We start from the raw sequence: 22,483 nt of genomic DNA, 5'->3' as shown, positions 1-22,483 counted from the left end.
CATCATTACCAACCCTCCACACTCCTGCTCATCAATCGAATCAGTATTAAGCTGTAGAGTCGCCCAAACAACAAAATAAGGACAATTGTGTCCTGAGCACATTAGATAAACTATAGAAATTTGAGGAGCTAACTCTTACAGGGAACAATGTTTTCCCTAAAGATGCCCGAAGGCTTCCAAAGTTGAGGGACACCCCGCTGCACTCATACTAGGAAAGGTTGGCATCTGTTTGTGTCTTGAGGTAAAAATGACCTTCTAAACAAGAGGATAACATCCCTGGAGTCTTCTAAGCTCCAGGCTTTATTTGGGAGTCTGGCCAAATCCTAATAATACTATTAGTATTAGCTCTTATTGACTTGCAAAGGACCCTGCCAGGATTGCAAAGACCCTGTGTGCCAACTCTTCATCAGCACCTTCCAATGCAGATTTCTGAGGACATGCTGCTCTATTTTGTATGGAGCACATAAGGGAAAGTTTGAGGTCGCACCACTATTCTTTCTGGACAGAAAGAAGTACTCTGTCTGCCAAAATTGGGTGAAAAAATATAGGGACCTTGTTTTATGTCAGGCCCTCCAAATCATGAGGACCTCCAGATATTGCTGGACTACAGCTCCCAACATCCTAGACCATGCTGGTGAGAGCCGATGGTGGCCAGGAGTCTAAAAACATCTGGAGGACCACCTGTTCCTTGCCCCAGGCTGGAAGCATGCATGTCCTTTGGTACCACATTTGAACAACTCAGAGTGGTACTCTGATTGAAGTGTCTTAAGGGGGATTCTAACTGCATTTAGGAACACTGTGTGATTAGGGTAGTTGTGTATCCTACTTTATAGAGGGCAGCTCTTTAACTATTCTGCTCTATTTTGAAGTGTCTTCCATTTGAAAGGCTGTCCATCCAAGTGTGGCTTAAAGGTAAAGGACCAAAATGAGATATCACGAAGGTCTTACAGTTAGCCCCTTAGCAGCAGACTGAGCAAGCACAGGTCACCTAGGCATAGCTTTCCCAATTATTGGGGATTGTTTGCTGTATTTCTATTTAAATGGCATAAATTATTTCTAAAATTTGCTTCTATACATATGATTAATGTATGCAAATATCATGCAAATTAGTTCTTCTTTATTTGGCTATGTGCGCCTAGTTCAGTCTAGGTTCCTAATCAAAGGGAGGATTCTAATCGTATTTGCCTGAGCACTATTAATTTATTTGTGTATCACTTCTCATAAAACACCTCAAAGCAATTTGGCAATAAGAAACATCAACTTACTCTCTCTCTCTCTCTCTCTCTATATATATATCCAATACAAGTACAGACTCCACTTAAGTGGCTTGTTGGGAAAGGAAGTTGTTGCTTGTTGCTGAAAAGATAAAAGACAACACCTGTCTGATTTACAATGGGAGCAGACCTTCAAACTCCACTTCCAGAAGTTGGGAAAACAGGAGCATGGATTGATTGTTATGTAGGGGGGCACTGAGGGCTGAGCTGGCATGCACACTCCCACATCCGTTGCACAGTCATACAAATAGCAGAACAGGGCTCTTTTTACACATCTATGGAACCACACCTTTTGAGTGAAGTTGATCCTACTAGTGTCCTGAAACACCTGCGGAGATGCTACCAGTCATAAGTCACAATACTAGGCTAGGTTGACAAATAGTCTGACCTGGTATAAAGCAGCAGTACAAATTTGGCTACCTGGGAACAATTTCTCTCCCCCCCCCCCCCATGTTCATCTCAAGGAAGACGAACTCTGAACTAGGTTAGGAACTGGATCATTTCTTATCACATAGTAAGAAGAATAGCTCAAAACAACAGATTCCCTTCTCATTATCTTCTGTGAAGCTAGGAAGCTCAGGATAAAATGAATACATGTTAAATTCTGAAAGAGTTCTAATATTCCAGAATGAGAGTGAAAAGAGTATACAACAAAAATAGTCCCAAACTGAGCTGTCCTGTACAAGAAGGCAGGGTTGATAAAGTAATACTTGGGCAAAAAGGCCAGGGAGCAGCGGTTCTTAACCTGTGGGTCCCCAGATGTTGTTGGACTACATCTCCTATCATCCCTGAGCTCTGGCCTTGCTAGCTAGGGATGATGAGAGTTGTAGTCCAACATCTGGGGACCCACAGGTTGAGAACCGCTGCTTAAGGCAAGGGAGGACAGTGGGCCACAAAAGGGATCAAATGTCAGAACAAACTCATAGTTGCCACTGCAACGTTGTTCCAACACCACCTAACCTGCCACTATCCCGTCAACAGATCCTGTGGAGGATGGCTGTGGGAGGAACCACACACATACAATTTAGCTTCACTTGCAGCCATGTAAGAAACAGGGCAGAATTCATCAACCTGGAGCCCTACTGTTCATGTGTTTGCTAAGCATACGCATTAAGCCATGACTTAATGGCCCGGAGTGCTTTTTACCAGCTCCACCTGCTATGCCAGCTGAGATGGTTCCTGGAGCAAAACAGCCTGACCATAGTGGTCCATGAATGAGCAACCGTAAGGCTTGACCACTGTCATATGCTTTATGTGTTACTGCCCTTGTATCTGGTCTGGGAGATAAACTAATATGCAGAATTCAGAAGCCACACTGCTCACAGGAGAAGGTAACTGGTTGCAAAGAGCACTGCACTGGTTGCTGATTTGCTGCTGAGTTCAGGTTCAGTGTTCTTGTGTTTATTCACAAAGCTCTAAACAGGCTGGGCCCAAAGAATGTAAGAACTGTCCGACCACCAAGCTCTTCTGATGGGAACTTCTGCTGGTTCGTCTGATCCCTGAGGTTCAGTTGGTTTTGACTAGGGACCAAGCCTTCAATGGACCAAGCCTACATTCATTACTTTACCCACTTTTGCCCCTGGACCTGCCCACCTGCACGTGGCACCCCCAAAAAGGTGACTACAGGGAAATGAGGGCCTCAGGCTGAAAAAGGTTCCCCACTCCTGGTGTACAGAATCATAGAGTTGGAAGGGGACCACAAAGGTCATTTAGTTCAACTGCCTGCAATGCAGGAAACTTTTTGCCCAACATGGGGCTTGAACCCACAACCCTAAGGTTCAGAGTCTCATGCTCTATTATATAAGGAACAAAGGCCAATCAGCTGGATGCCCTGCTCCAACTGAAATTCAAGGGCATGAGCCAGCTTTGTAAGGCCACAGAAGGTCACATTATACATATTGTACATTAAGTACTATAATCTCAAGAGATCCTTCACTGAACCACCCATGCGTTCCCTTTCAATATCACACGCATAAGCATGCACGGAAATTCACAACAGCAGGCCGAGTATTTCAAAATGATTCTCCTGTCACATGAAACAGCTCTTTCGCGTGGAAATTGCACAGAGCAGTTGGGGAGAGTAAAAAGCCTGCACCTAATGCCTCGTGGACTGCTTTTACAGAAAATGCAGATAATGAAAACAATTGTGTTAGCTTTAAAACAATCACAGTAGAGTGTATGCCATCACTCTGCAGCACTTCCAGGTATCTGCTGGATTTTTGTCCAACTGGGAAACCAAGGATTAAATGGGGTGGAGAGAGGAAAGAGTTACTGGAAGAACACATTTCAATATTTATACCTCTCCCTATCCAATATACAACCAAATTACCAGCATAAGGGCCCATAAATAATCACTGCAGGAACAGAGTAAATATGGGATCATGAATAAGTTTCATGCCCAATGCATGCTCTGCCTGCTTGCTTGATGGACGTGAAGGGCAGGCACTGAATTAACCCCATTGGATTTAAAAGCATGTGGTGGCAGCGAAGGGTTGTCCTTTTGAAAGGCATAGGGATGGAAAGGGCGATCAATCTCAATTAGCAATTTTAAACACCGTTGGAGGGCACTTTGCCCAGCAAAAGTTTCCAGAAACCACTACAATTTTAGAAAGTGTGAACGTCCAAGTCAATTAAGTCACGTGAAAACAGAAACACCGGCATCTTGGACTTCCACATTGCCAATCTTTCCAGGGACTATGAAAATGTAAGTTTGTGCCTACATGCCTCTCATTCAATATTCATTCATCCATCCTTCCTTCCCTCCAGAGCCCTGCTGGATCAAACCAATGGCTTATCTAGTCCATCACCCTGTTCTCACACTGGCCAACCAAGTGCCTGTGGGAAACCAATGAGCAGCACATGAGCACAAGAGCCCTCTCCCCTCCTGTGGTTTCCAGCACCTGGTATTCAGATGCCCAGCATAGCCACCACAGCTAGCTGTTTTTGATAGCCCTCTCCCTCCAAAAATTTATCCAATCCTCTCTCAAAGTCATCCATAGAATTGTAGGCTCGGAAGGGATCCCAAGGGACACCTAGTCCAACCCCCAACAAGGCAGGAATATGCACATGGCCCCTATGGGGATCGAACCTGCAACTCTGACATTATCAGCACCACGCTCTAACCGACTGAGCTAACTGACTGAGTTGGCGGCCATCGCTGGCTCACTGTGGCAGGGAGTTCCATAGTTCGAAGCAGAGGTGCCTACCAACAAAGCCTCAATGGGGTTTATATATATAAAAAAAGGATAAAACAGTAACATTTCCAGCAATTTAATTTTTTAAAATAAGAGCCAACCAAAAGCTATTATCTTGTGAATGTATAGAAAACATACAGGCTTCATCCAAGAGCATCCCACAGGTGAGTTGGTTAGGGCTGGTTGCACATAGGCTTTCTCAGCCCTTTTCTTTGGGGGCTATGCAAGAAGTAGGAACAACCAAAGCGCCAGAGGGCTCCCCCCTTCCCTTTTTACCTGATAGACGTCCCTTATCCCGCACCACGTCCTCAGCGCCTGGTGGCATCCCCTCACCCGCTGCGTGTACCACCTCCTCAGCGTCGACACCGTCAGGTTCCAGACGAAGCGGCTCCCGCTGAAGAGCAGGTCCTCCACTCCGCACATGAACACCGAAGCCATGACTTTGCCACTTCAGAGGGGGACCCTCGCACTCTCTTTCTCAGAGCCACGCTTCTTCCTCCTCTTCTCCTCTCCCTTGCGCCTTGGCTCACAGCAGTCCAGTTAATAATAACAACAACAAGAAGGCGCTCCTTCTGCTATTGCAGGCTCATGCTACACCGCGCCGAGCAAGGGGAGGCGCGCTTCGCGGAGAGGCGTGGGGGCCAGAGCCTCTCGCACAAACTCCTCATTCACGCGCCGCTTCCTGGGCAGACCTCCCAGACGCTGCCCCGGCGCGCCTTGAAGCCCAGCCAAGGGCTGAAGCCGAGGCGGCGGCAGCAGCGGTAGCTCCACACAGCCCAGCCTTGTGTCCTTCTTAACAGCTTATATAAATCTCCGCTAAGCTTCAGCAGCTACCACTACGGGTTCTAATTAAAAGTTTAACCCGTTTTGTGAGCGGGGAGCGCGTCTCTTTTTTCTCTCTCCCCCTCTCTCTCTTTCTCTCTCTCACACACGAGTAGCTTATCTAAATACTCCTGAGCTTGCTCCCCGCACGAGGAAAGGGAGAAAAGAGACCACAAACAATTCCTGTCAAGTACTTCCAGACTCCCTTTCCCTCCTAAATGCTCTTATAATATGGAAGCGCGCGCCTGCGCGCACCCACCCTCTCCAAGGAAAAAGCGTAGAAAAACACCTCATAAGCCACCTTCAACTTTTCTTTTTTTTAATGGAAGTTATAACGGTGTCACCATTTTTTCTGTCAGTTAATAACGGGCCTGACATTTATTTCCGTCTCTCTCACACTCACATAACTCGCAGAACTTTTGAAACCTAAAGCATTTTCTTCTGCTTGTGAGGAGAACCTCCCTCACGCGCAGGAGAATACTGTAATACCTTAGTGAATGTTTCCTCTCTCTCTCTCTCTCTCTCTCTCTCTCTCTCTCTCTCTCTCTCTCTCTCTCTGGTATTCCCTATTTTTTAAATACACACACTCGGAGAAAGCCACCTCGCTAGCTAAGAAAAATGAGCGTCGATTTGGGTTCTCCTCCGTTTAAACTGACGGTAATCCTATTAAAACGCAGCATGCGGAGCACGAGAAAAACAGAGCCGCCTCACGCACGCTGAGCCCTTTCACCAGGCAGGCCACAAGTAAATAAACACTCTGTGAAATAATAGCCCACAAGAGAATCCCAGGCTTGCCTCAGTAGTTGGTATAAAATTAGGCTGCCAAAGCCCAGCCCTTTGGAGAATTAAACCGTTAAAGCTAGACGGGAAGGAGGGGGGTGGGGACGACTGCATTTCATTTTACAGGCCATTCCCTGTAAGGCTCTAAAGTGGGGAGGGCAGTTGTTAGTTGCTGGCAAGAGAGGAAGAAAACTCATCTTTTTAAACGATTACTCATGGGATTTGGAGTTTTCTAAGCTTTTGAGGTATTGGAAAGGGCAGGGCAAGACAGCTTTCCTTGAACCGTTTCCCTACCAAACAGTGAAAATAAACTGTTTAGGTTGCAATATAGACGCAAAAGGTGAGGCGATAAGAGGAAGAGGAAGTTGCTGAGGAGGACCACAGTATTGCAAGGCAGAATCAATTTGATTTTTGTTTGTTTGTTGCGTTTCTATCCCACTTTGTCTCCAAAGGGCTTGACTGCCTGGTTCTCCCCTGCCTCATCTAATTCCCATAACAACCACCCTGCGAGGTAGGTTAGGCTGAGAGGCCACCGCTGGCCCATGGTCACCCAGTGAGCTTCATGGCCAAATGGGGATTATGAATTCTCAAGTCTTAGTCTGACGGTGTAACCATTACACTGCACTGGCTCTTGACAAAGAGGAGGGAGCTGGAATAGAAGCCTTAAGGAACGGATACTGTGTGACACCATGCCATTTCCTAACATTCAGTCAAATTCTCTGCATATTTTTGGACACAAGTCCATTCTTTTGTGCACAAGAAGAAATAACTTGGTACTCCCTGCCTGTTGGCACCAGGCAGGAACCTTCAATGTACTCTTCTCAGCCTTGGCTTAAAACATTTTTCTTTAAGCCAACCCTAGCCAGGCATATAGGGACGTGGGTGGCGCTGTGGGTTAAACCACAGAGCCTAGGGCTTGCCGATCAGAAGGTCAGCGGTTTGAATCCCTGCGACGGGGTGAGCTTCCGTTGCTCGGCCCCAGCTCCTGCCAACCTAGCAGTTTGAAAGCACGTCAAAGTGCAAGTAGATAAATAGGTACCACTCTGGCAGGAAGGTAAACGGCATTTCCGTGCGCTGCTCTGGTTCGCCAAAAGTGGTGTAGTCATGCTGGCCACATGCTGGCCACAAATGCCAGCCAATAAAGCGAGATGAGCACCGCAACCCCAGAGTTGTCCGTGACTGGACCTAATGGTCAGGGGTCCCTTTACCTTTATCTGGACATATAGAAGGCTGGCATGATGTTTGCATCCTTTTGCTTACTGTTGGTTTTAATTATCTTTTGAATGTTGTTTGAATGCATTGCAGGGGGTTGGGCTAGATGACCCTTAGGGTCCCTTCCAACTCTGAGTCTATGAGATGCCTGTTTTTAACTGTCTTTTGTTAACATTTAATTTCTTTTTGTAAACCACTTAAGATATTTTACAATGAGCAAGTGGAGTTGACATCTTTCCGCAGCGCCTGCAAGACGGAGCTGTTCCGCCAGACCTTTGGGCAGGATGCAGTTTGACTTACTTTCCTTTGTATAACACAAAACTGAAGGAGGCCCCCAACCTGCTCACAGGCCCTTGTGTGCTCAGTGAAAACAATTGGTCCTGGCAAGTATTAACCACTCTCAGCTCCAACCTGATAATTGCTCCCTTCCCATATTTTAACTTGTCTGAATTAATTTTAAGATGTACTTTAATTAATTGATGTCTGTTTTTATGCATATTGTGTTGCTTTTATGATGTTAGCTGCTCTGAGCATGGCCTCGGCCGGGGAGGTGGGATAATAATAATAATAATAATAATAATAATAATAATAATAATAATAATAAAAAATAATTACTATAGCAATATTGTTAAATAAAGCAAACAAGCTACTTCCATCAGCCTTCACCAGCTTGCTGCCTTCCAGATATGTTGGGACTCTCCAACACCCAACAGCCCCAGACAGTGTCATCAAAAGTCAGGGATGACCGGATTTGGAGTCTAACATATCTGAAGGCACCACATTCAAGAAGACTGCCTTAAATGAACATGCGCAGGGAGGAAGAGGCATGAGCCTGATAGCTCTACTTCCTGTCCCCATCACCTTCCAGAGTTGATTATCTGCAGTGGGGAAGCCCCTGCATGCGTGGAGGTTCCCTGCGTGTTTTAGAACACTGAATTTCTGGGGTTCTAAAGCACCAAGGGAGCTTCAGACAGTAGCCCTCCAACTTAGGGAGCTTGGCTGGAACAGGGATTGTGGGTGGAGCGTCTGTACCTCCCTTCATGTGTTGATTTAAGTATCTATTCACATTGTGAACTTTCCTGAGATCTAATTTATTTCATAATCATTAATAATAAATTAATAAGTCATGTAGAAATGCCTAAATAGGGCTAGTGGCACACCTGGTTTTGAACTGGATGGGGTACTGCATGTTGAGATTCCTGCATTTTGCAGGGGGTTGGGCTAGATGACCCTCGGGCCCCTTTCAACTCTACAATTCTGATTCTATGAAATATGAGATGAATTGTCACATTCTTACATTTTAACATGGATACATTCCTAGAAATCTGGTTCTGCTTTCTAGGAATCAAGGTCCAAGGAAAAGAAAACCCATGCAGAGGGCCAGAAAAACTTTATTATGTAAGTTGATGAGCACAATTAATACCTATATTTGATTAACAGTGACATCTGTAATTGTTTAATGCCTCAAATTTGCCTGTTACTTATGTTGTTTGTACCTGATCAGACTTCGTTTTGGGAAAGGGGACATTTATACAAATTTGGAACCAGCTGAATTAACACATGCCAGTAAGAAAACAGCAATAATTTTACTGAAGGACTGGTGACCTTATGCACCCCCAAAGAAATACTGAGTTAAATCCAAGAACCCCCTGGCATTTCTTCGCATATAAATAAAAAAAAGAGGCTGCTTCCCAAATCACATTTTGAAGCCAAAGATACTTTCATGGAACACATCAGAATGAAAAACTGGGCTGAAAAAAGTCAGAGACCAATGCAGAGTTCTGCCTTTAGGCAACAGCAGCAGGAACAACAACAAATCAAATGCACAGAGATTGGATTGGTAGTGGTACATGTGAAAAGGATCTTGGGATTGTAGTTATTGACAAGCTGAACATGAATCAGCTGTGTGATGCAGCTGCAAAAGAGGTGAATGCGTTTTTAGGCTGCATTAATAGAACCACAGATTCAGGGCACGCCAAAAGCCCACCTAGCCCAGCAGCCTGTCCTCACAGTGGTCAAATAGATGCTTATGGGAAGCTCATAAGCAGAACCTGAGCATAAGAGCCCTCTTCCCTCCTGTGGTCCCCTCAACTGGTATTCCAAAGCACACTGCCTCCTTCTGTGGAGGCAGACCACCACCAGCTTTGAGCCCAATCTGGTGATCCTGATCAGGCCCAGATTCGGGCTAGACCCAACCAGACCCTAAACTGATATCTGGGGCCCTTGCACCTGTTATGGCCTTGACATACACCTTTATTAAACACGCAGCAAGCTGTGGTAGATAGAAGATGTGGCAGAGAGTCTCTCCTGCATATTTTCCTTCTTCCCCATTGTCCTGGCTGCTTAGTCCCATGTTTAATAGCCTCCCTACTTTTGACTGTTCCAGATCACTCCAGGTAGACTCAATCCACTCTGATGTCATCGGGGGCTATCTTGAACCACTCTGGACAGATCTCAGTTTCCATCTGGGATGTCCTGATTAGTAACCGAACTGAAACTGGGAGACTAGAGAGAATCAGAAAAGGTGAAGGTGGGCTTTTTGGTGTTTTTAGTTGGCTTTGCCAATCAGGAGGCCTCTTTCTGCCTGCCTATCGTAGAAGCTGATGTTAGGCATTCCTACCAGGAAAGGGGATCTGAAGCCCAAATATGCACAGGACTGGTCTCTGAAGTTCTGTGTTCTAATCTTGAATTCTGGGGCTTTGTGCAGGTTGTAGCCCTTCACAATCATTCAAATGCTCCTTTTTTTAGTACAAAGTAGTTACAGTTCTTATCTCATTTATCCTCACACAACATTCCTGTGAAGTCAGAAAGGTGTGTAAAATCACAGAATAGCACAGATTGGACTCCGTCAATCAGGCATCACAGAATAGCGTATCACAACCCACAATGACCTGTTTTGTTTTGTTTTTGCCCAACTTCATTAAACAATTGCTTCATAGAGCTTTGAATAATACCACAGAGGCTTGAACTTTATAGGCACCCCCCCCCACACACAATTCGTTTATGAAACACTGCGATCATTTTTAATAGTCACACGCAGAATAGTAACTATTTTAGTAACGGAACTCCAAGTCCCAAGCGTTATTTCAACACTTATTATATTTAACCGTGCTTTTGCTCACTGAATTTCAACAGGAGTGAGAAAGAACATCTGCACTATGACAACTAAGATTCTCAAAATAAAGAACTAGCTAGCACATAAAAATGCATACCACTTTAGTGTACATAATAGTCCAAGCATCTTTAAGTCAAAATGTAAATCAGACAAAATGTGGGGGTGGGGAGAGAGATAATTTCAATTGTTTTAATTCTAGGACCAACATATAATTGTTTTAAAAAGAATAAATAATATATATATTCCACCCTAATGCTCTCAACTCACATTTCCAAAGGTCAGTCCTGAATAATCTTTGCACTTAGCAGTCATCAGCATACAAATAGCCAATAGTTTTGCAGGTGCTGATCAAAAACCAAGGCTGGAGGTATTTAAGCAGAGACCAGGTGGCAATCTGCTATAAGAAGTGCTGCACTTGCATTGAGCAAGGGGTTGAACTAGTTGTCCTCCAAGGATCCTTCCAACTGTCCAGTCCTTTGGTTTGTATCCAACCAAAGCACTTCATATGTGGAATGACTTCCAAGAGTGCTCCTGTCTCCTCTCTCACTATGCACCTCTCAAATCTGCTCTGGGAGGGAAAGTGTCAGGTGTGCATGCAGGAGCCAGGTCCTGTAACCAATAGGACTCTGCAGGACTGGGACCTTTCTTAGTTTGTTCTGAAGAGGCAAGGCACAGCCACACAGGTGAGGCTGACTGGTAACTCACAGCACCTGGTGGCAAGAGCCAGGAAGGGATATTGTGGGATGTAAACACAGGAGCAGTCAATGACAACATTCCTAGAGTGTACATGTTAGAACATGGGGAGGGTGTCTGTCCAGCAAGCAGGTAAACTTCCTGGGGACGGACTTCCTCCGCATGTGACCAGAGGTGGGTGTGGCCTCACCTGTGCAGGTAAATGATAAAAACACAGGGCAGGCAGCCATTCTCTCTCTTGCCTCTTGCCTCTCTGCCATCTTCATCTTCTGAAGGAGCAACATGCCCTCTTGGCTCTCAGCCAAGAGAGGACTAAGGGACTATCTTCCCATAAAATAGATTCTGAGTGTATTTTACCTTTTTAAGCTGTCTGCCTTCTGGGATCATATTGTGAACAGAACATGAGTAAACTCTTTTATACTTTTATAAAGACTGTGTCGTGTCTTGTATTTTAAGAGGGAACAAAAGGGGAAATTACCAGAGTAATTATTATAGAGGTTCTAGCGAACCTGTGCACACGTTACCGTTGCGAACTTAAAAGGGGAATGTTATAAACTCTGCTGATATTTTGGGAACTTGTTAGCACAAGATGGATTAGGATATAATCTCACAATATATCCTCTCCTGCACCCCAGAACATTCCTACAGATATAAGGTCAGCATTTTCCCTTCGGCTCTTTGCCACAGCAACACATTCCCTGTCCTGCTGCATTTGATTTCTTGACTCCTTGCTTCTTGATCCTTGGACCCCTGATTTTGTGACTCCTTCCTGATCCTCAGACCCTTGACTTCATGACTCCTTGCTACTTGACCCTTGGACCCTTGGCTTCTTGACTCCCGGCTCTCTGTTCTTCAGACTCTTGGCTTTCTGACTCCTGGCTTCTGGACTCCTGTTCCTGCTCCCACCCCGCCATCTTGCCCAACGTCCCCAGCCGGGACTTCGATTGCTCTTGACCAGTTTTCCACATACACAATTATTAGACTGGATACAACCTTAGGAGTCTATCATTTTCAGCTTCCCCTCACCAGTCTGACATGATGCTCTGCTTCCCTTGGCATGCTATTAGCTAGCTGCAACACAGTAGGGTCAGGCCACCAGTGTTTCTGCTTTTAATCTATATTCTGGAATAGTAGTTAGAAAGAAAGGCAATTTCCAAAAAAACATTTTATGGCCTTGGCTTTCCAAATGGTCCAGGAGGTGGTGACTGAGGTCAGAAGAGGGAGGATTAAATCTACCACTTTGAATTTTCAAATATTTCTTGCAGACATACCTGCTTTCAGTGTGAAGCATTTAAGAGTAGTCTGCTAATGAGAAATGCCTGGGAGTCCCAGCCTGCTCAGTTCTGGTGTACACACACACACACACACACACACACACACACACACACATATATATATAGAGAGAGAGATATTGGTTTGATCAAATCACCTACCTGGGACTATTCTACAAAAAGGGACGAAACTTCTGGTGATATTCTGAAAGCAAAGTGCTTTGAAAATGCACCATGCTCAATTCTGTTGAAAGTGAGTGAGCGTCATTACACGTTATGTCATAGTGATATGTGAGTGAATAAGGAGGATGGAAAAGCATTAAAGGGTGGCACTGTGGGTTAAACCACTGAGCCTAGGGCTTGCCGATCAGAAGGTCGGGGGTTCGAATCCCCGCAACGGGGTGAGTTCCTGTTGCTCGGTCCCAGCTCCTGCCAACCTAGCAGTTCGAAAGCACGTCAAAGTGCAAGTAGATAAATAGGTACCACTCCGGCGGGAAGGTAAACGGCATTTCTGTGCGCTGCTCTGGTTTTGGCAGAAGAGGCTTAGTCATGTTGGCCACATGACCCAGAAAGCTGTCTGTGGACAAATGTCGGCTCCCTTGGCCAGTAAAGCAAGATGAGCACCGCAACCCCAGAGTCGTTTGTGACTGGACTTAATTGTCAGGGGTTCTTTACCTTTACCTTTTTTACAAGACAAAGTAGCATGCATCATAAGTAAAGGTTGAACATTTAAGCACAGAGAAACTTGTTTTAAATCCCAACTATAACTGATGTGAAGGGAGGTTTTAAGGTAGAATTTCCTTAAGCAGAATCCCTGGATGTCAGGTGAGGTACAAAGGGCGTAGATTTTAGTGCAAAGGATTTTTTTTCATGCATTTGTGCAAAAGAGAAACTACAGAAGCCCTGAACCTCTGGGTTTGGCAAAAATTCAGAACATGAGCATCCAGCATGTGCATAAAGTTTGTAAATAGGCAAAGGAAAATAGAAAGTGAAGAGAAATTGAATTATGATTCTTAGGTAAAACTAACATACCTGTAGCTATTTTGGGTACATTTTAGAGAGGATTATTTAGCTTTGATGGCGGTCACTCACCTTTTTCTACAGATCAGTCTTAAAAGGACTCTTGAGAGCAATGCTTCTCTGTGTCTCTTGTTAGAAGATGGACATCTTATACAAAACAGTAGGGGAAGAACTAGTGGGATACTCAGAAGATGGCAAGGGCTTATTATAACCATGTCTTTATTCTTCAGGGGAGAAAAAAAGGCTGTCAATGGGAGACATGCCCTACTTTGAAAAGACCTGGAAAAAGCAGCTGCTACATATCATCTTTTTTCAGGCAGTTTGAACAAAAGACTAAGATCTTTAGCCAAGGAAAAAATCTTGTAAGACACAAGTTCAAGGGGACTGCACTTTAAAAATAACTCAGCGTGTTTCATGAAATCACTCAAAATAGTATAACTACAGAAGAGCAGTGAAAGACAGAACAAGAGATAGATGATAGATTAGATAGAGAGGGGGAGGAGAAGGAAAGGAAATGGATTCTAACTGAAGCCTGATAATATTTTTAAGCTAACGTTTGCAGGGACAGAGGATGGAAGGCAGGAGACAATTGTTAAAAATCTGAGCTGGGCATTGCATTAGCATAGAATGCGATGGAGAGGCATATTAGACCAAAGTTCACCCCCCAGCCCCCCCCCCCCGGTTAAGATTGGCCAGGAGGGCACCAGGTACATACAGCTGTCTCCTCCCACACTTTGCTGTCATTTTGCATGCCCTCCTCAGCAACTGCAGCCTGAGGTGGCCACCTCAATCTGCCTAATGGTACTCTGTTACAGATTTGGGGTGCCATGAAGGGGCAAAATACTGTTAGTATGTAACAATGTTTTTATTATTATATTTTTAACTCAAATGATACAAAACGGTACTTGTGAGATTTTCTGCCTCGGGGGGGGGGGGAACCTTGATTGGACTTTGTTACTGTGCCATTTGTTGCACTGCCTCAGGCAGCAAAGAGTCTTGGTGGGCTGGCCTCTCTAGAAAAGTATGGTAATAAGATTCATGTGGCAAAGCATGGCTAGCATAGTGTGCAAACACATTTAGATACCATACATTTTAAATTGTGAATCCTCTGCAGTTGGTGTCAAACCCTGAATTAGCTATTACATCCATTTGGGAGCAAAGAAAATAGGAGCACTAATACTTCATTCATCTTTAAACATTGTGAAGTCATTATTTCTTGATAAGCAGATTTTTTCACACTCTGAGCACAAAAGCAAGCCAGGAGGTTAACTAGCCTTAATGTTCTCTAGTTCCATGTTCAATTGCATATATTGGAATACAAAATGCCCTTCCTGTGTTGGCTTACTTAGCTAAGTAATGAGGCACAACAGCAGTCAAACCATCAGATCATTTGGCATCAGTGCTCAAATCATCAACCATCTCCTATGTACATCATTACCCCTAGAGTTCAGGTATATTATGAAAAGCCGACAGATCCTATCATTTGTTGAATAAAGTACATTCCCCTATCTCTCCATGTTTGCTAAGCCATTTCCCTTCCTTAAGTATTTTGGTGGAATTACCCTTGTTTTGAAGCCATCATGCAATAGCTTCCAAACACATTGCTCCTGTTCCTTAGAGTCCCGTCCCACCACTGCCACTGCCTATGACAGCATGTAACACTTATGTGCTCGCTCCCACTGATGCACATCATTCTTGACACATTCCTTAGACAGAACGTAGTGCAAAAGAACCAGCCCAGAGTTCTGCCTCATGAATGACTAAGAGGAAAACAGAACTCCTTATCAGTTACATGGCTACTGTCTGCAGCACAATTTCTTGGTGCCCAGGACTGCCTGATACCAATGAGATCATAAGGAAGTGACAGTTTCTCAGTGTGAATGGTACAAGCATGCACACTCTTCTTTAAAACACAAGCAAACTGCATAATAAGGGGGGAAATGATCACTTCAGCCCAGCAAGACTGCCTATCAAACTTCTAGTCCAGATAAGAGTTCAGCTGATATGAGACATGTGTAAGTCCTGGGGGCAGAATCTCTGCATAAAGGCTGCCCAATTCTTTCCTGAGTGTAATCCTCTCCTGCCACGGGCAAAGAGAAAAACACTCAGTGAAGGCACACTCTTCAACAGGCAAAGGTGCCTTCACTTTCTTAACTGTCCAATAAGTACAGTTGTTTATTTACTTTATAGAATTATAGAGTTGGGAGGGTTCCCAAGACTCATCTAGTCCAACCCCGTGCAATGCAGGAATTACAGCTGAATAATCCCTGGCAGATGGCCAGCCCACCTCTGCTTAAAAACCTCCAGTGGAGCAGAGTCCACCACCTCCTTCGGAGGCATTCTGTACAGGGCTGGATTTAGGTTTGATGAGGCCCTAAGCTACTGAAGGTAATGGGGCCCTTTATATGTCCACGTGTCCTTTGTCAACAACAAATTGTTGCTTTTTTTTTTGATACACACACACACACACATACATATAGTAAAGGTAAAGGTACCCCTGCCCGTACGGGCCAGTCTTGCCAGACTCTAGGGTTGTGCGCTCATCTCACTCTAGAGGCCGGGAGCCAGCGCTGTCCGCAGACACTTCCGGGTCACGTGGCCAGCGTGACAAGCTGCATCTGGCGAGCCAGCGCAGCACACGGAATGCCGTTTACCTTCCCGCTGGTAAGCGGTCCCTATTTATCTACTTGCACCCGGGGGTGCTTTCGAACTGCTAGGTGGGCAGGCACTGGGACCGAACGACGGGAGCGCACCCCACCGCAGGGATTCAAACCGCCGACCATGCGATCGGCAAGTCCTAGGCGCTGAGGTTTTACCCACAGCGCCACCCGCGTCCCATATATATATATATATATATATATATATATATATATATATAAAACAACCAGTAGCACCTTAGAGACCAACTAAGTTTGTTCTTGGTATAAGCTTTTGTGTGCATGTACACTTCTTCAGAGACCTTTTTTGTGTTGAATATATGCTACATCGTAATTTATGGACCTAATAGGTATCTAAAGCCATTTGCACATGACAAAATATGTATTTTATCCATTTTGCATTACTTCCCATGGGAAAGCATGCCTTGGTTTTGGAATGTTTTGGTTTTGGAACAGACCTCTGGAACAGATTAAGTTTGAGAACCAAGGTACCACTGTATATAGAAATGAGCAAACCAGTGATATTTTAGGGTGCAGGATAGCATTACTCCATTACTTACATCATAGAAGCCTACACAATACAAAAACACTGTTACTGTATGTAGGTTTTATTTTATTTGTTTTTTATCTTATATTTTGGAAATGTACATCCATTTTTTTCCTTTAAATTTTTTTGGGCCCCCAAGAGAGAGGGGCCCTAAGCTATAGCTTGTTTAGCTTATACGTAAATCTGGCACTGATTCTGTTCTACTGTTGAACAGCTCTTACTGTCAGGAACATCTTCCTAATGTTGAGTCAGAATCTTCCTTCTTCTAGTTTGAATCCATTCGTTCAGGTCCTGCCCTGTGACAGCCCTTCAGTCCTTTGAAGATGGCCATTGGATCACCCTTCCCTTCAGTAGAAACCTTGTACTCCACCCTTCCAGTGCAGTTGCATCACATGGAGTGGCTGACAACAATTAAAAACAAATATTCTGTTCCAAAGTGTTTCTTGGGAATTTTGTAGCAAATACCATTCTCTGCACTCCCCTCCCTGTCATATTTCTGCAGAATTGTAGAATATACACACTCCAACACATTTAGATTGCCTTCACAAGATCAGTTCCGCTATCACTGAAAAGTGAAACCTGCATTTTATTTTATTTATGCACCAAAATTATCCTGAACTCTATCAAAAGTTAGGAGTACAAAATGCACTCCTAAGCAGATATTAGCATTGGCCATAAAGTGCAGTGAAGCACACTTGAAATCGATTAGACTTACAGGACAACCCTCTGCATGCTTACTCAGAATCAAGTGCCACTATGCTCAATGGAGCTTGCTCCCTCATAAGTGAGCATAGGATTAAAGGTATAAACAAGATTAATTGTGTTGTGGCAGCCATGTGTCCCCCCCTTGCCCTAAACATGAGAAATTCAAACCATATGATGGGAGTTTGCTGAGTAGGGGTTGCAGTTTGCTGTTAATTTTCTAATCCCCTCCAACTGCTTCCAGCTAATTTCTGATTACTGGTTTCTCTGGCGATCTCTCTGATAAGTCACTGTGAAATAACCTCAAAGGGCTTGACAACGGGAGATGATCCTACCAGGGGTCTTTTGTGCCCAGTGGGGTACACCTGAGAGACCCGGAAGGTGCCCTTGGTATTTTGGAGAGGCATAAAATATCAAAGGGAGGCGAAAGCAGCCAGGTAATTATATCTGCACAAAGTATTTTCATGGCTGAAACAGAATACTGGAGCCCAAGAGCTAGCCTGAGTTTATTATCATTATTATCTTACAGCTTCATTAATCTGTGGAAAGTGGGAACAGAACTGCAGAGTGATCTAAAACGATATGCAAAGAAAGGCGCCCTACTAGGAAGCTGATAGTAACCTCCCACCTGTTTTAATGACATTGTTTATCTGTATTGGAATTCTGAGATATTTCTTGTTCCAACACATTTATAACAGCCTCCCACAGCTTGGTGCCCTACAGATGTTGCCAGATTACTGTTCCTATAATCCCTGGCTGTTGGCCATGCTGGCTGGGGCTGATAGCAGCTTGATTCCTAAATATATGGGCTGGCACAAAGTGGGAAAGGTGGTGGTCACTAGCATAACTAGTGGGAGGATGGACCACTTAACACAGGGGTGGCACTTACCCCAGGGGCCTGCAGCACGCCGAAGCCACACTCCTGGGAGTGACACGGTGGCCCGGATGCCTGCAGGTACCACACCACCTGAAAAGGTGGCATAGGGCTCGTGTTCGCCTGCATGGGAGAGGTGTGACGGAGGCAGAGCCTGAAAGGGCCTCAGTTCGCTTCCCATCCCCGTTGGAACAAGTTTCTCAGTAAGGTCACACCTACGATACGTTTAAAGTGCATGGCTTTCCCCAAAGAACCCTGGGGACTGTAGTTCGTTAAGAGTGCTGGTAATTGCAAATCTGCAAAGGCTACTACAGTTCCCACCATTCCCATGGAGAAACCATGTGCTTTAAATGTGTGTTGAATGTGCTTTAAATGTATGGAGTGGATATGACCCAAGTATTCTCCTTGGAGCTATGACAACTGACCTACCTTGCTGCATAGGACCAGGAAAGGACAATTTGCAATTTTTGCTCTGCAGCCTGCCAGCTAAGGATAACATCTGATGCATCTAGTCTGCAATTTGCCTCAAGACTTTTTCTTGTATTCACATTAAGACTGGAACATATTAGTGGGAAGTTTGGTCTGATGTTTTTAGAAAAGGAAGTTGTCAGTATATTTTGAACACGGTCAGAAAATGTCCACATTTCATATTTCCCACGTGCAGTCAATGGCCTATGGTGATTATGAACCAATGTAGTTTTAAGATTAGTCACGGTACATAATTATCCTTTTTTTATTTTAAATTAATAAGGTATTAGCACAATGCAAGTTTGACAGGCTAGCGGGGGGAAGTCAATAATGATTTAAGATCTGGAGAAGCAGTGAATCGATAGACATTGTTTATTACAGCAGATTAAAGTTGGCATAAATGCTCCTCCGATGTACAGCAAACATCTAGAAATCAGACCTCAGCATTATCGGGGGCATTTGACCACGGAAGAGAAAATGACTCAGCTTGCAAAGAGCAATTTAACACTCATCTCCATTCAATAGGGCTCTGAACTTTATTCAGCTGCAGCATATCCATCAAAAAGTTTGAAAACGCCTGTGGGAATGAGAAAATTAGAATATGGCCAAAAAAAAAAAAAAAGTTTTATTGTGGATCATTTTATTTTGAGATTAATGGGTTGTAAACCACTTTGATATGTTCTCTTTAAAATATGGTAAAAAAGTGGTGTAGAAATGAGATTAATAGATAAAAGCTTTGAGTTCTGCAGAATGGTTGAACATCTGAACACATGCACTCCAGTCCAGTACAGTGGTACCTCGGGTTAAGTACTTAATTCGTTCCAGAGGTCCGTTCTGAACCTGAAACTGTTCTTAACCTGAAGCACCACTTTAGCTAATGGGGCCTCCTGCTGCCGCCGCGCCGCCAGAGCACTATTTCTGTTCTCATCCTGAAGCAAAGTTCTTAACCTGAAGCACTATTTCTGGGTTAGTGGAGTCTGTAACCTGAAGCATATGTAACCTGAAGTGTATGTAACCTGAGGTACCACTGTACTCTATCCACATGCTTTGTTCTTGCTAAGCTTGAATCATATTAATTTTTTTCTACTTCAGTTAAGAATCAAACTGGAAATCTAGTGCAATGCAGTCTTCATTTAGCTTTCCACATTGTATGGATAGTAATGGTAGAAGCAGCATCAGCTTTCTACCACCCTAACATATGCTTTCTTCAATTAGGAGTGCCAAGAGCTAAAGCCAGCTCATTTAAAAATAGTGCTTACACAAAATGTTCCACCAGGAGATGGGTTTTCCGAAGTATTCAAGTGATTTGCTTTCCAGGAGGAATAAAACACCTAAGTACCTGCAATGATTAATCTCAACGTGGGAAGTGTCTGTGCTATCTCACTGATGGAGATAAATAGAGATGTGACCAGGGCAGCAATTATATGGAAATGGTTCCCATGATTGGTCCATAATTTCATCCCTAGCCAGCTACCTCTTTGCTTCTTCCTTCAGCCCCACTTCTCTTCCTCTGCTTTCATTCTAATACACCCATTGCTTCTATACCCTCTCATCTTCCCATTCCTTGCCTCTTCCCCATCTGCTTTCCTCCATCTCTTTCCAAATTGTTCCGATTTTCCATTTTCCTCACCCCAGTGCATTCATATGTTTCTTGTGCACTCCATTCAACTATTTAACTTGTACACCCCAGTGCACAGCTGGTCAACCCTCTACTGCCCAGTTCAGAAGTAGCCAACATGGTGCCCTCCATATGTTTTGGACCATAACTCCCATCAGCCGTAGCCAACATGACCAGCGGTCAGGGCTGAGGGAGTTGTCATTCAAAATATCTATAGGGCACCATATTGGCTACCTAGACTGGATCTTTCACACTGACAATTTCTCCTAAATCATTGGATCATGTATCCTACAACAGAGCAGCGAGCCTCATTTCTATTATCTCTGAGCTTCTGTGATATTGCAGCAGCTCAGCCAATGGCCCGAGAGTCCTCAAAGTTTGCAACTTGCACTTGCCTCATATTTTTTCCTTAAAAGCAATAGCCTCATTTCCCCCCCTACTTAAAAACAATAATACCAACGTGACCCTTTTGAGCAAAAATGGATGTGCTGTGTGCTTTAACTGGAACCTCAATTCATCTGTCTACAAATGTGGTAAATACCCTAAAGTGGTATCTCCACTATGTGTGTGTATGTGAAATTTATTATTATTATTATTATTATTATTATTATTATTATTATTATTATTATTATTATTATTTATTATTATTATTATTATTATTATTTAATAAACTTGTATACTGTCCTTCAATGGAAATTATCAGGGTGGTTTACAATCAAAGGTATACACACCCATGTACAACAGCAAGTGGGTTGTTGCTGAAAGAGCAGTTGTTCAGAGTTTTCCCTAACACAGCAGACAGGCAGAGGGAATGTGTATCTCAAAACTGAACTGTTCATAGAGAGTTGGGCTTCCTGCCACTCCAGGATCAAGGAAGGGGAAAGCAGGAAAGCCCCACCTCCCGATTCATTCATTTATTCTTCCTAAGATGGGTGGAGGGCAGGAACACAGGAACAACCAGATGTTAGATCTTTGACTCCCACTATGTGCTATTAAGGGCAAATGAAATGTTGCATTGACGTGGGGTAATTGCATTGCCAATTTAGAACAATGCACACTAATGGGCAAAGACACTTTTTTAAAAAAGTTCTGCCGGGCAATGGACTGGCATCATCACCAGCCTTATCCAGTGGGAATTGTGACATTTGGAAATGTCAAAAAAACAAACCCTCAAACCTGGACAAAACACACTCACACACACCAGTGAGAAAGGATGTTGGAGAAGGAAACTCTAGAGTTGGGGGTCAGCCCAGCCCATATTCACTGTCGTAGTTTAGATGAGTCAGCCTAGAGAGAGGAAAGGGAGACACTGGAGCCACACCAAAAAGAAAGGGAAAGAGTAGAGATGAAATCAAAGAATGAGGAAGGGACTGGTGAGAGTCATATCCAAGAGAAAGCAACTTTTGGTACTGCACAAAATATGGGAGGTTTCAAAAGCTGTGCATGACCTGGATTAATTTCTATTTAATTCTCACTCCTTTTTGTTCTCCTGATGGTTTCTTGTGAGAGAATGGGTTGCAGATGGATGGATGAGCTGCCTCTCTGGCAATAGTGTTATCTCAATGTTGACAATAGGAAGGGTCTGCCTGTGATCTGTGATTGTTGGGCACATTCATCCCCCACTGCCTCAAATAATCAGGCAAAGAAGATAACTGCTGTACTCAAGGCAGGCTGGTTTTCCTCTAGTGTCCTATAATTCTTAACTGTAACCCTAGAATTGTAGAGTTGGAAAGTGACCCTGAGGCTCATCTAGGTCCAACCCCTTCTGCAATGCAAGTGATCAATGACTAGGTCTTAGATTTCTTTCTTATTCAAGTTATCACATAGGATTGTGCCAACTTACAGCTTTGTTATTTGCCCATTTGATATGGAGCTGGCAAAAACATGTCTGAAAAGCATGGAGCGTTCAACATGTCTGCCTTGAGCCCTCCAACCCTTAAAAGTGCTTCTAGCTCTCTGCATGAGAAAAGGCAACTGTGGTCCTGACATTCTGCCCACCCCCTTCCTCGACTTGTTGTGGTGGGCAAGAATCCAGCAGTGCCGCACAGCAGGTGGGGGGGAGGGCAGGAAGGGCAAATGAACGGGTGGGAGAAAGCCACACCTACCTTCTTTCCTCTTGCATAAAGGTAAAGGGACCCCTGACCATTAGGTCCAGTCGTGGCCGACTCTGGGGATGCGGCGCTCATCTCGCTTTATTGGCCGAGGGAGCCGGCATACAGCTTCCGGGTCATGTGGC

At 44.2% G+C, this 22,483-nt stretch overlaps 1 protein-coding gene across 10 annotated transcripts in view; it reads right to left on the bottom strand.

Annotated features, from left to right (window-relative positions):
* The window catches only part of FRMD4B (FERM domain containing 4B), a 243,354-nt gene that overhangs the window by 140,200 nt on the left and 80,671 nt on the right, over positions 1-22,483 (bottom strand). For 7 of the 10 annotated variants that reach the window (XR_014522919.1, XR_014522920.1, XM_083491334.1 and 4 more), the window contains exon 1: positions 4,745-5,501. The exons of 2 other annotated variants lie outside the window; for them this stretch is intronic. Coding sequence is in view for 5 of the 8 variants with exons in the window: in XM_083491334.1 (XP_083347460.1) it covers positions 4,745-4,906 (162 nt within the window). In the remaining 3 variants the exon portion in view is untranslated. Of the gene's footprint in view, positions 1-4,744; positions 6,008-22,483 lie in introns of those variants that run through there. One more of the 10 variants, XR_014522918.1, reaches the window with a different exon arrangement.

Source organism: Podarcis liolepis, assembly GCF_965112155.1.
Source record: "Podarcis liolepis genome assembly, chromosome: 2".
NCBI lineage: Eukaryota > Metazoa > Chordata > Lepidosauria > Squamata > Lacertidae > Podarcis > Podarcis liolepis.
Note: the sequence above shows the minus strand (reverse complement) of the source record. Positions and strands in the feature narration are given on the sequence as shown.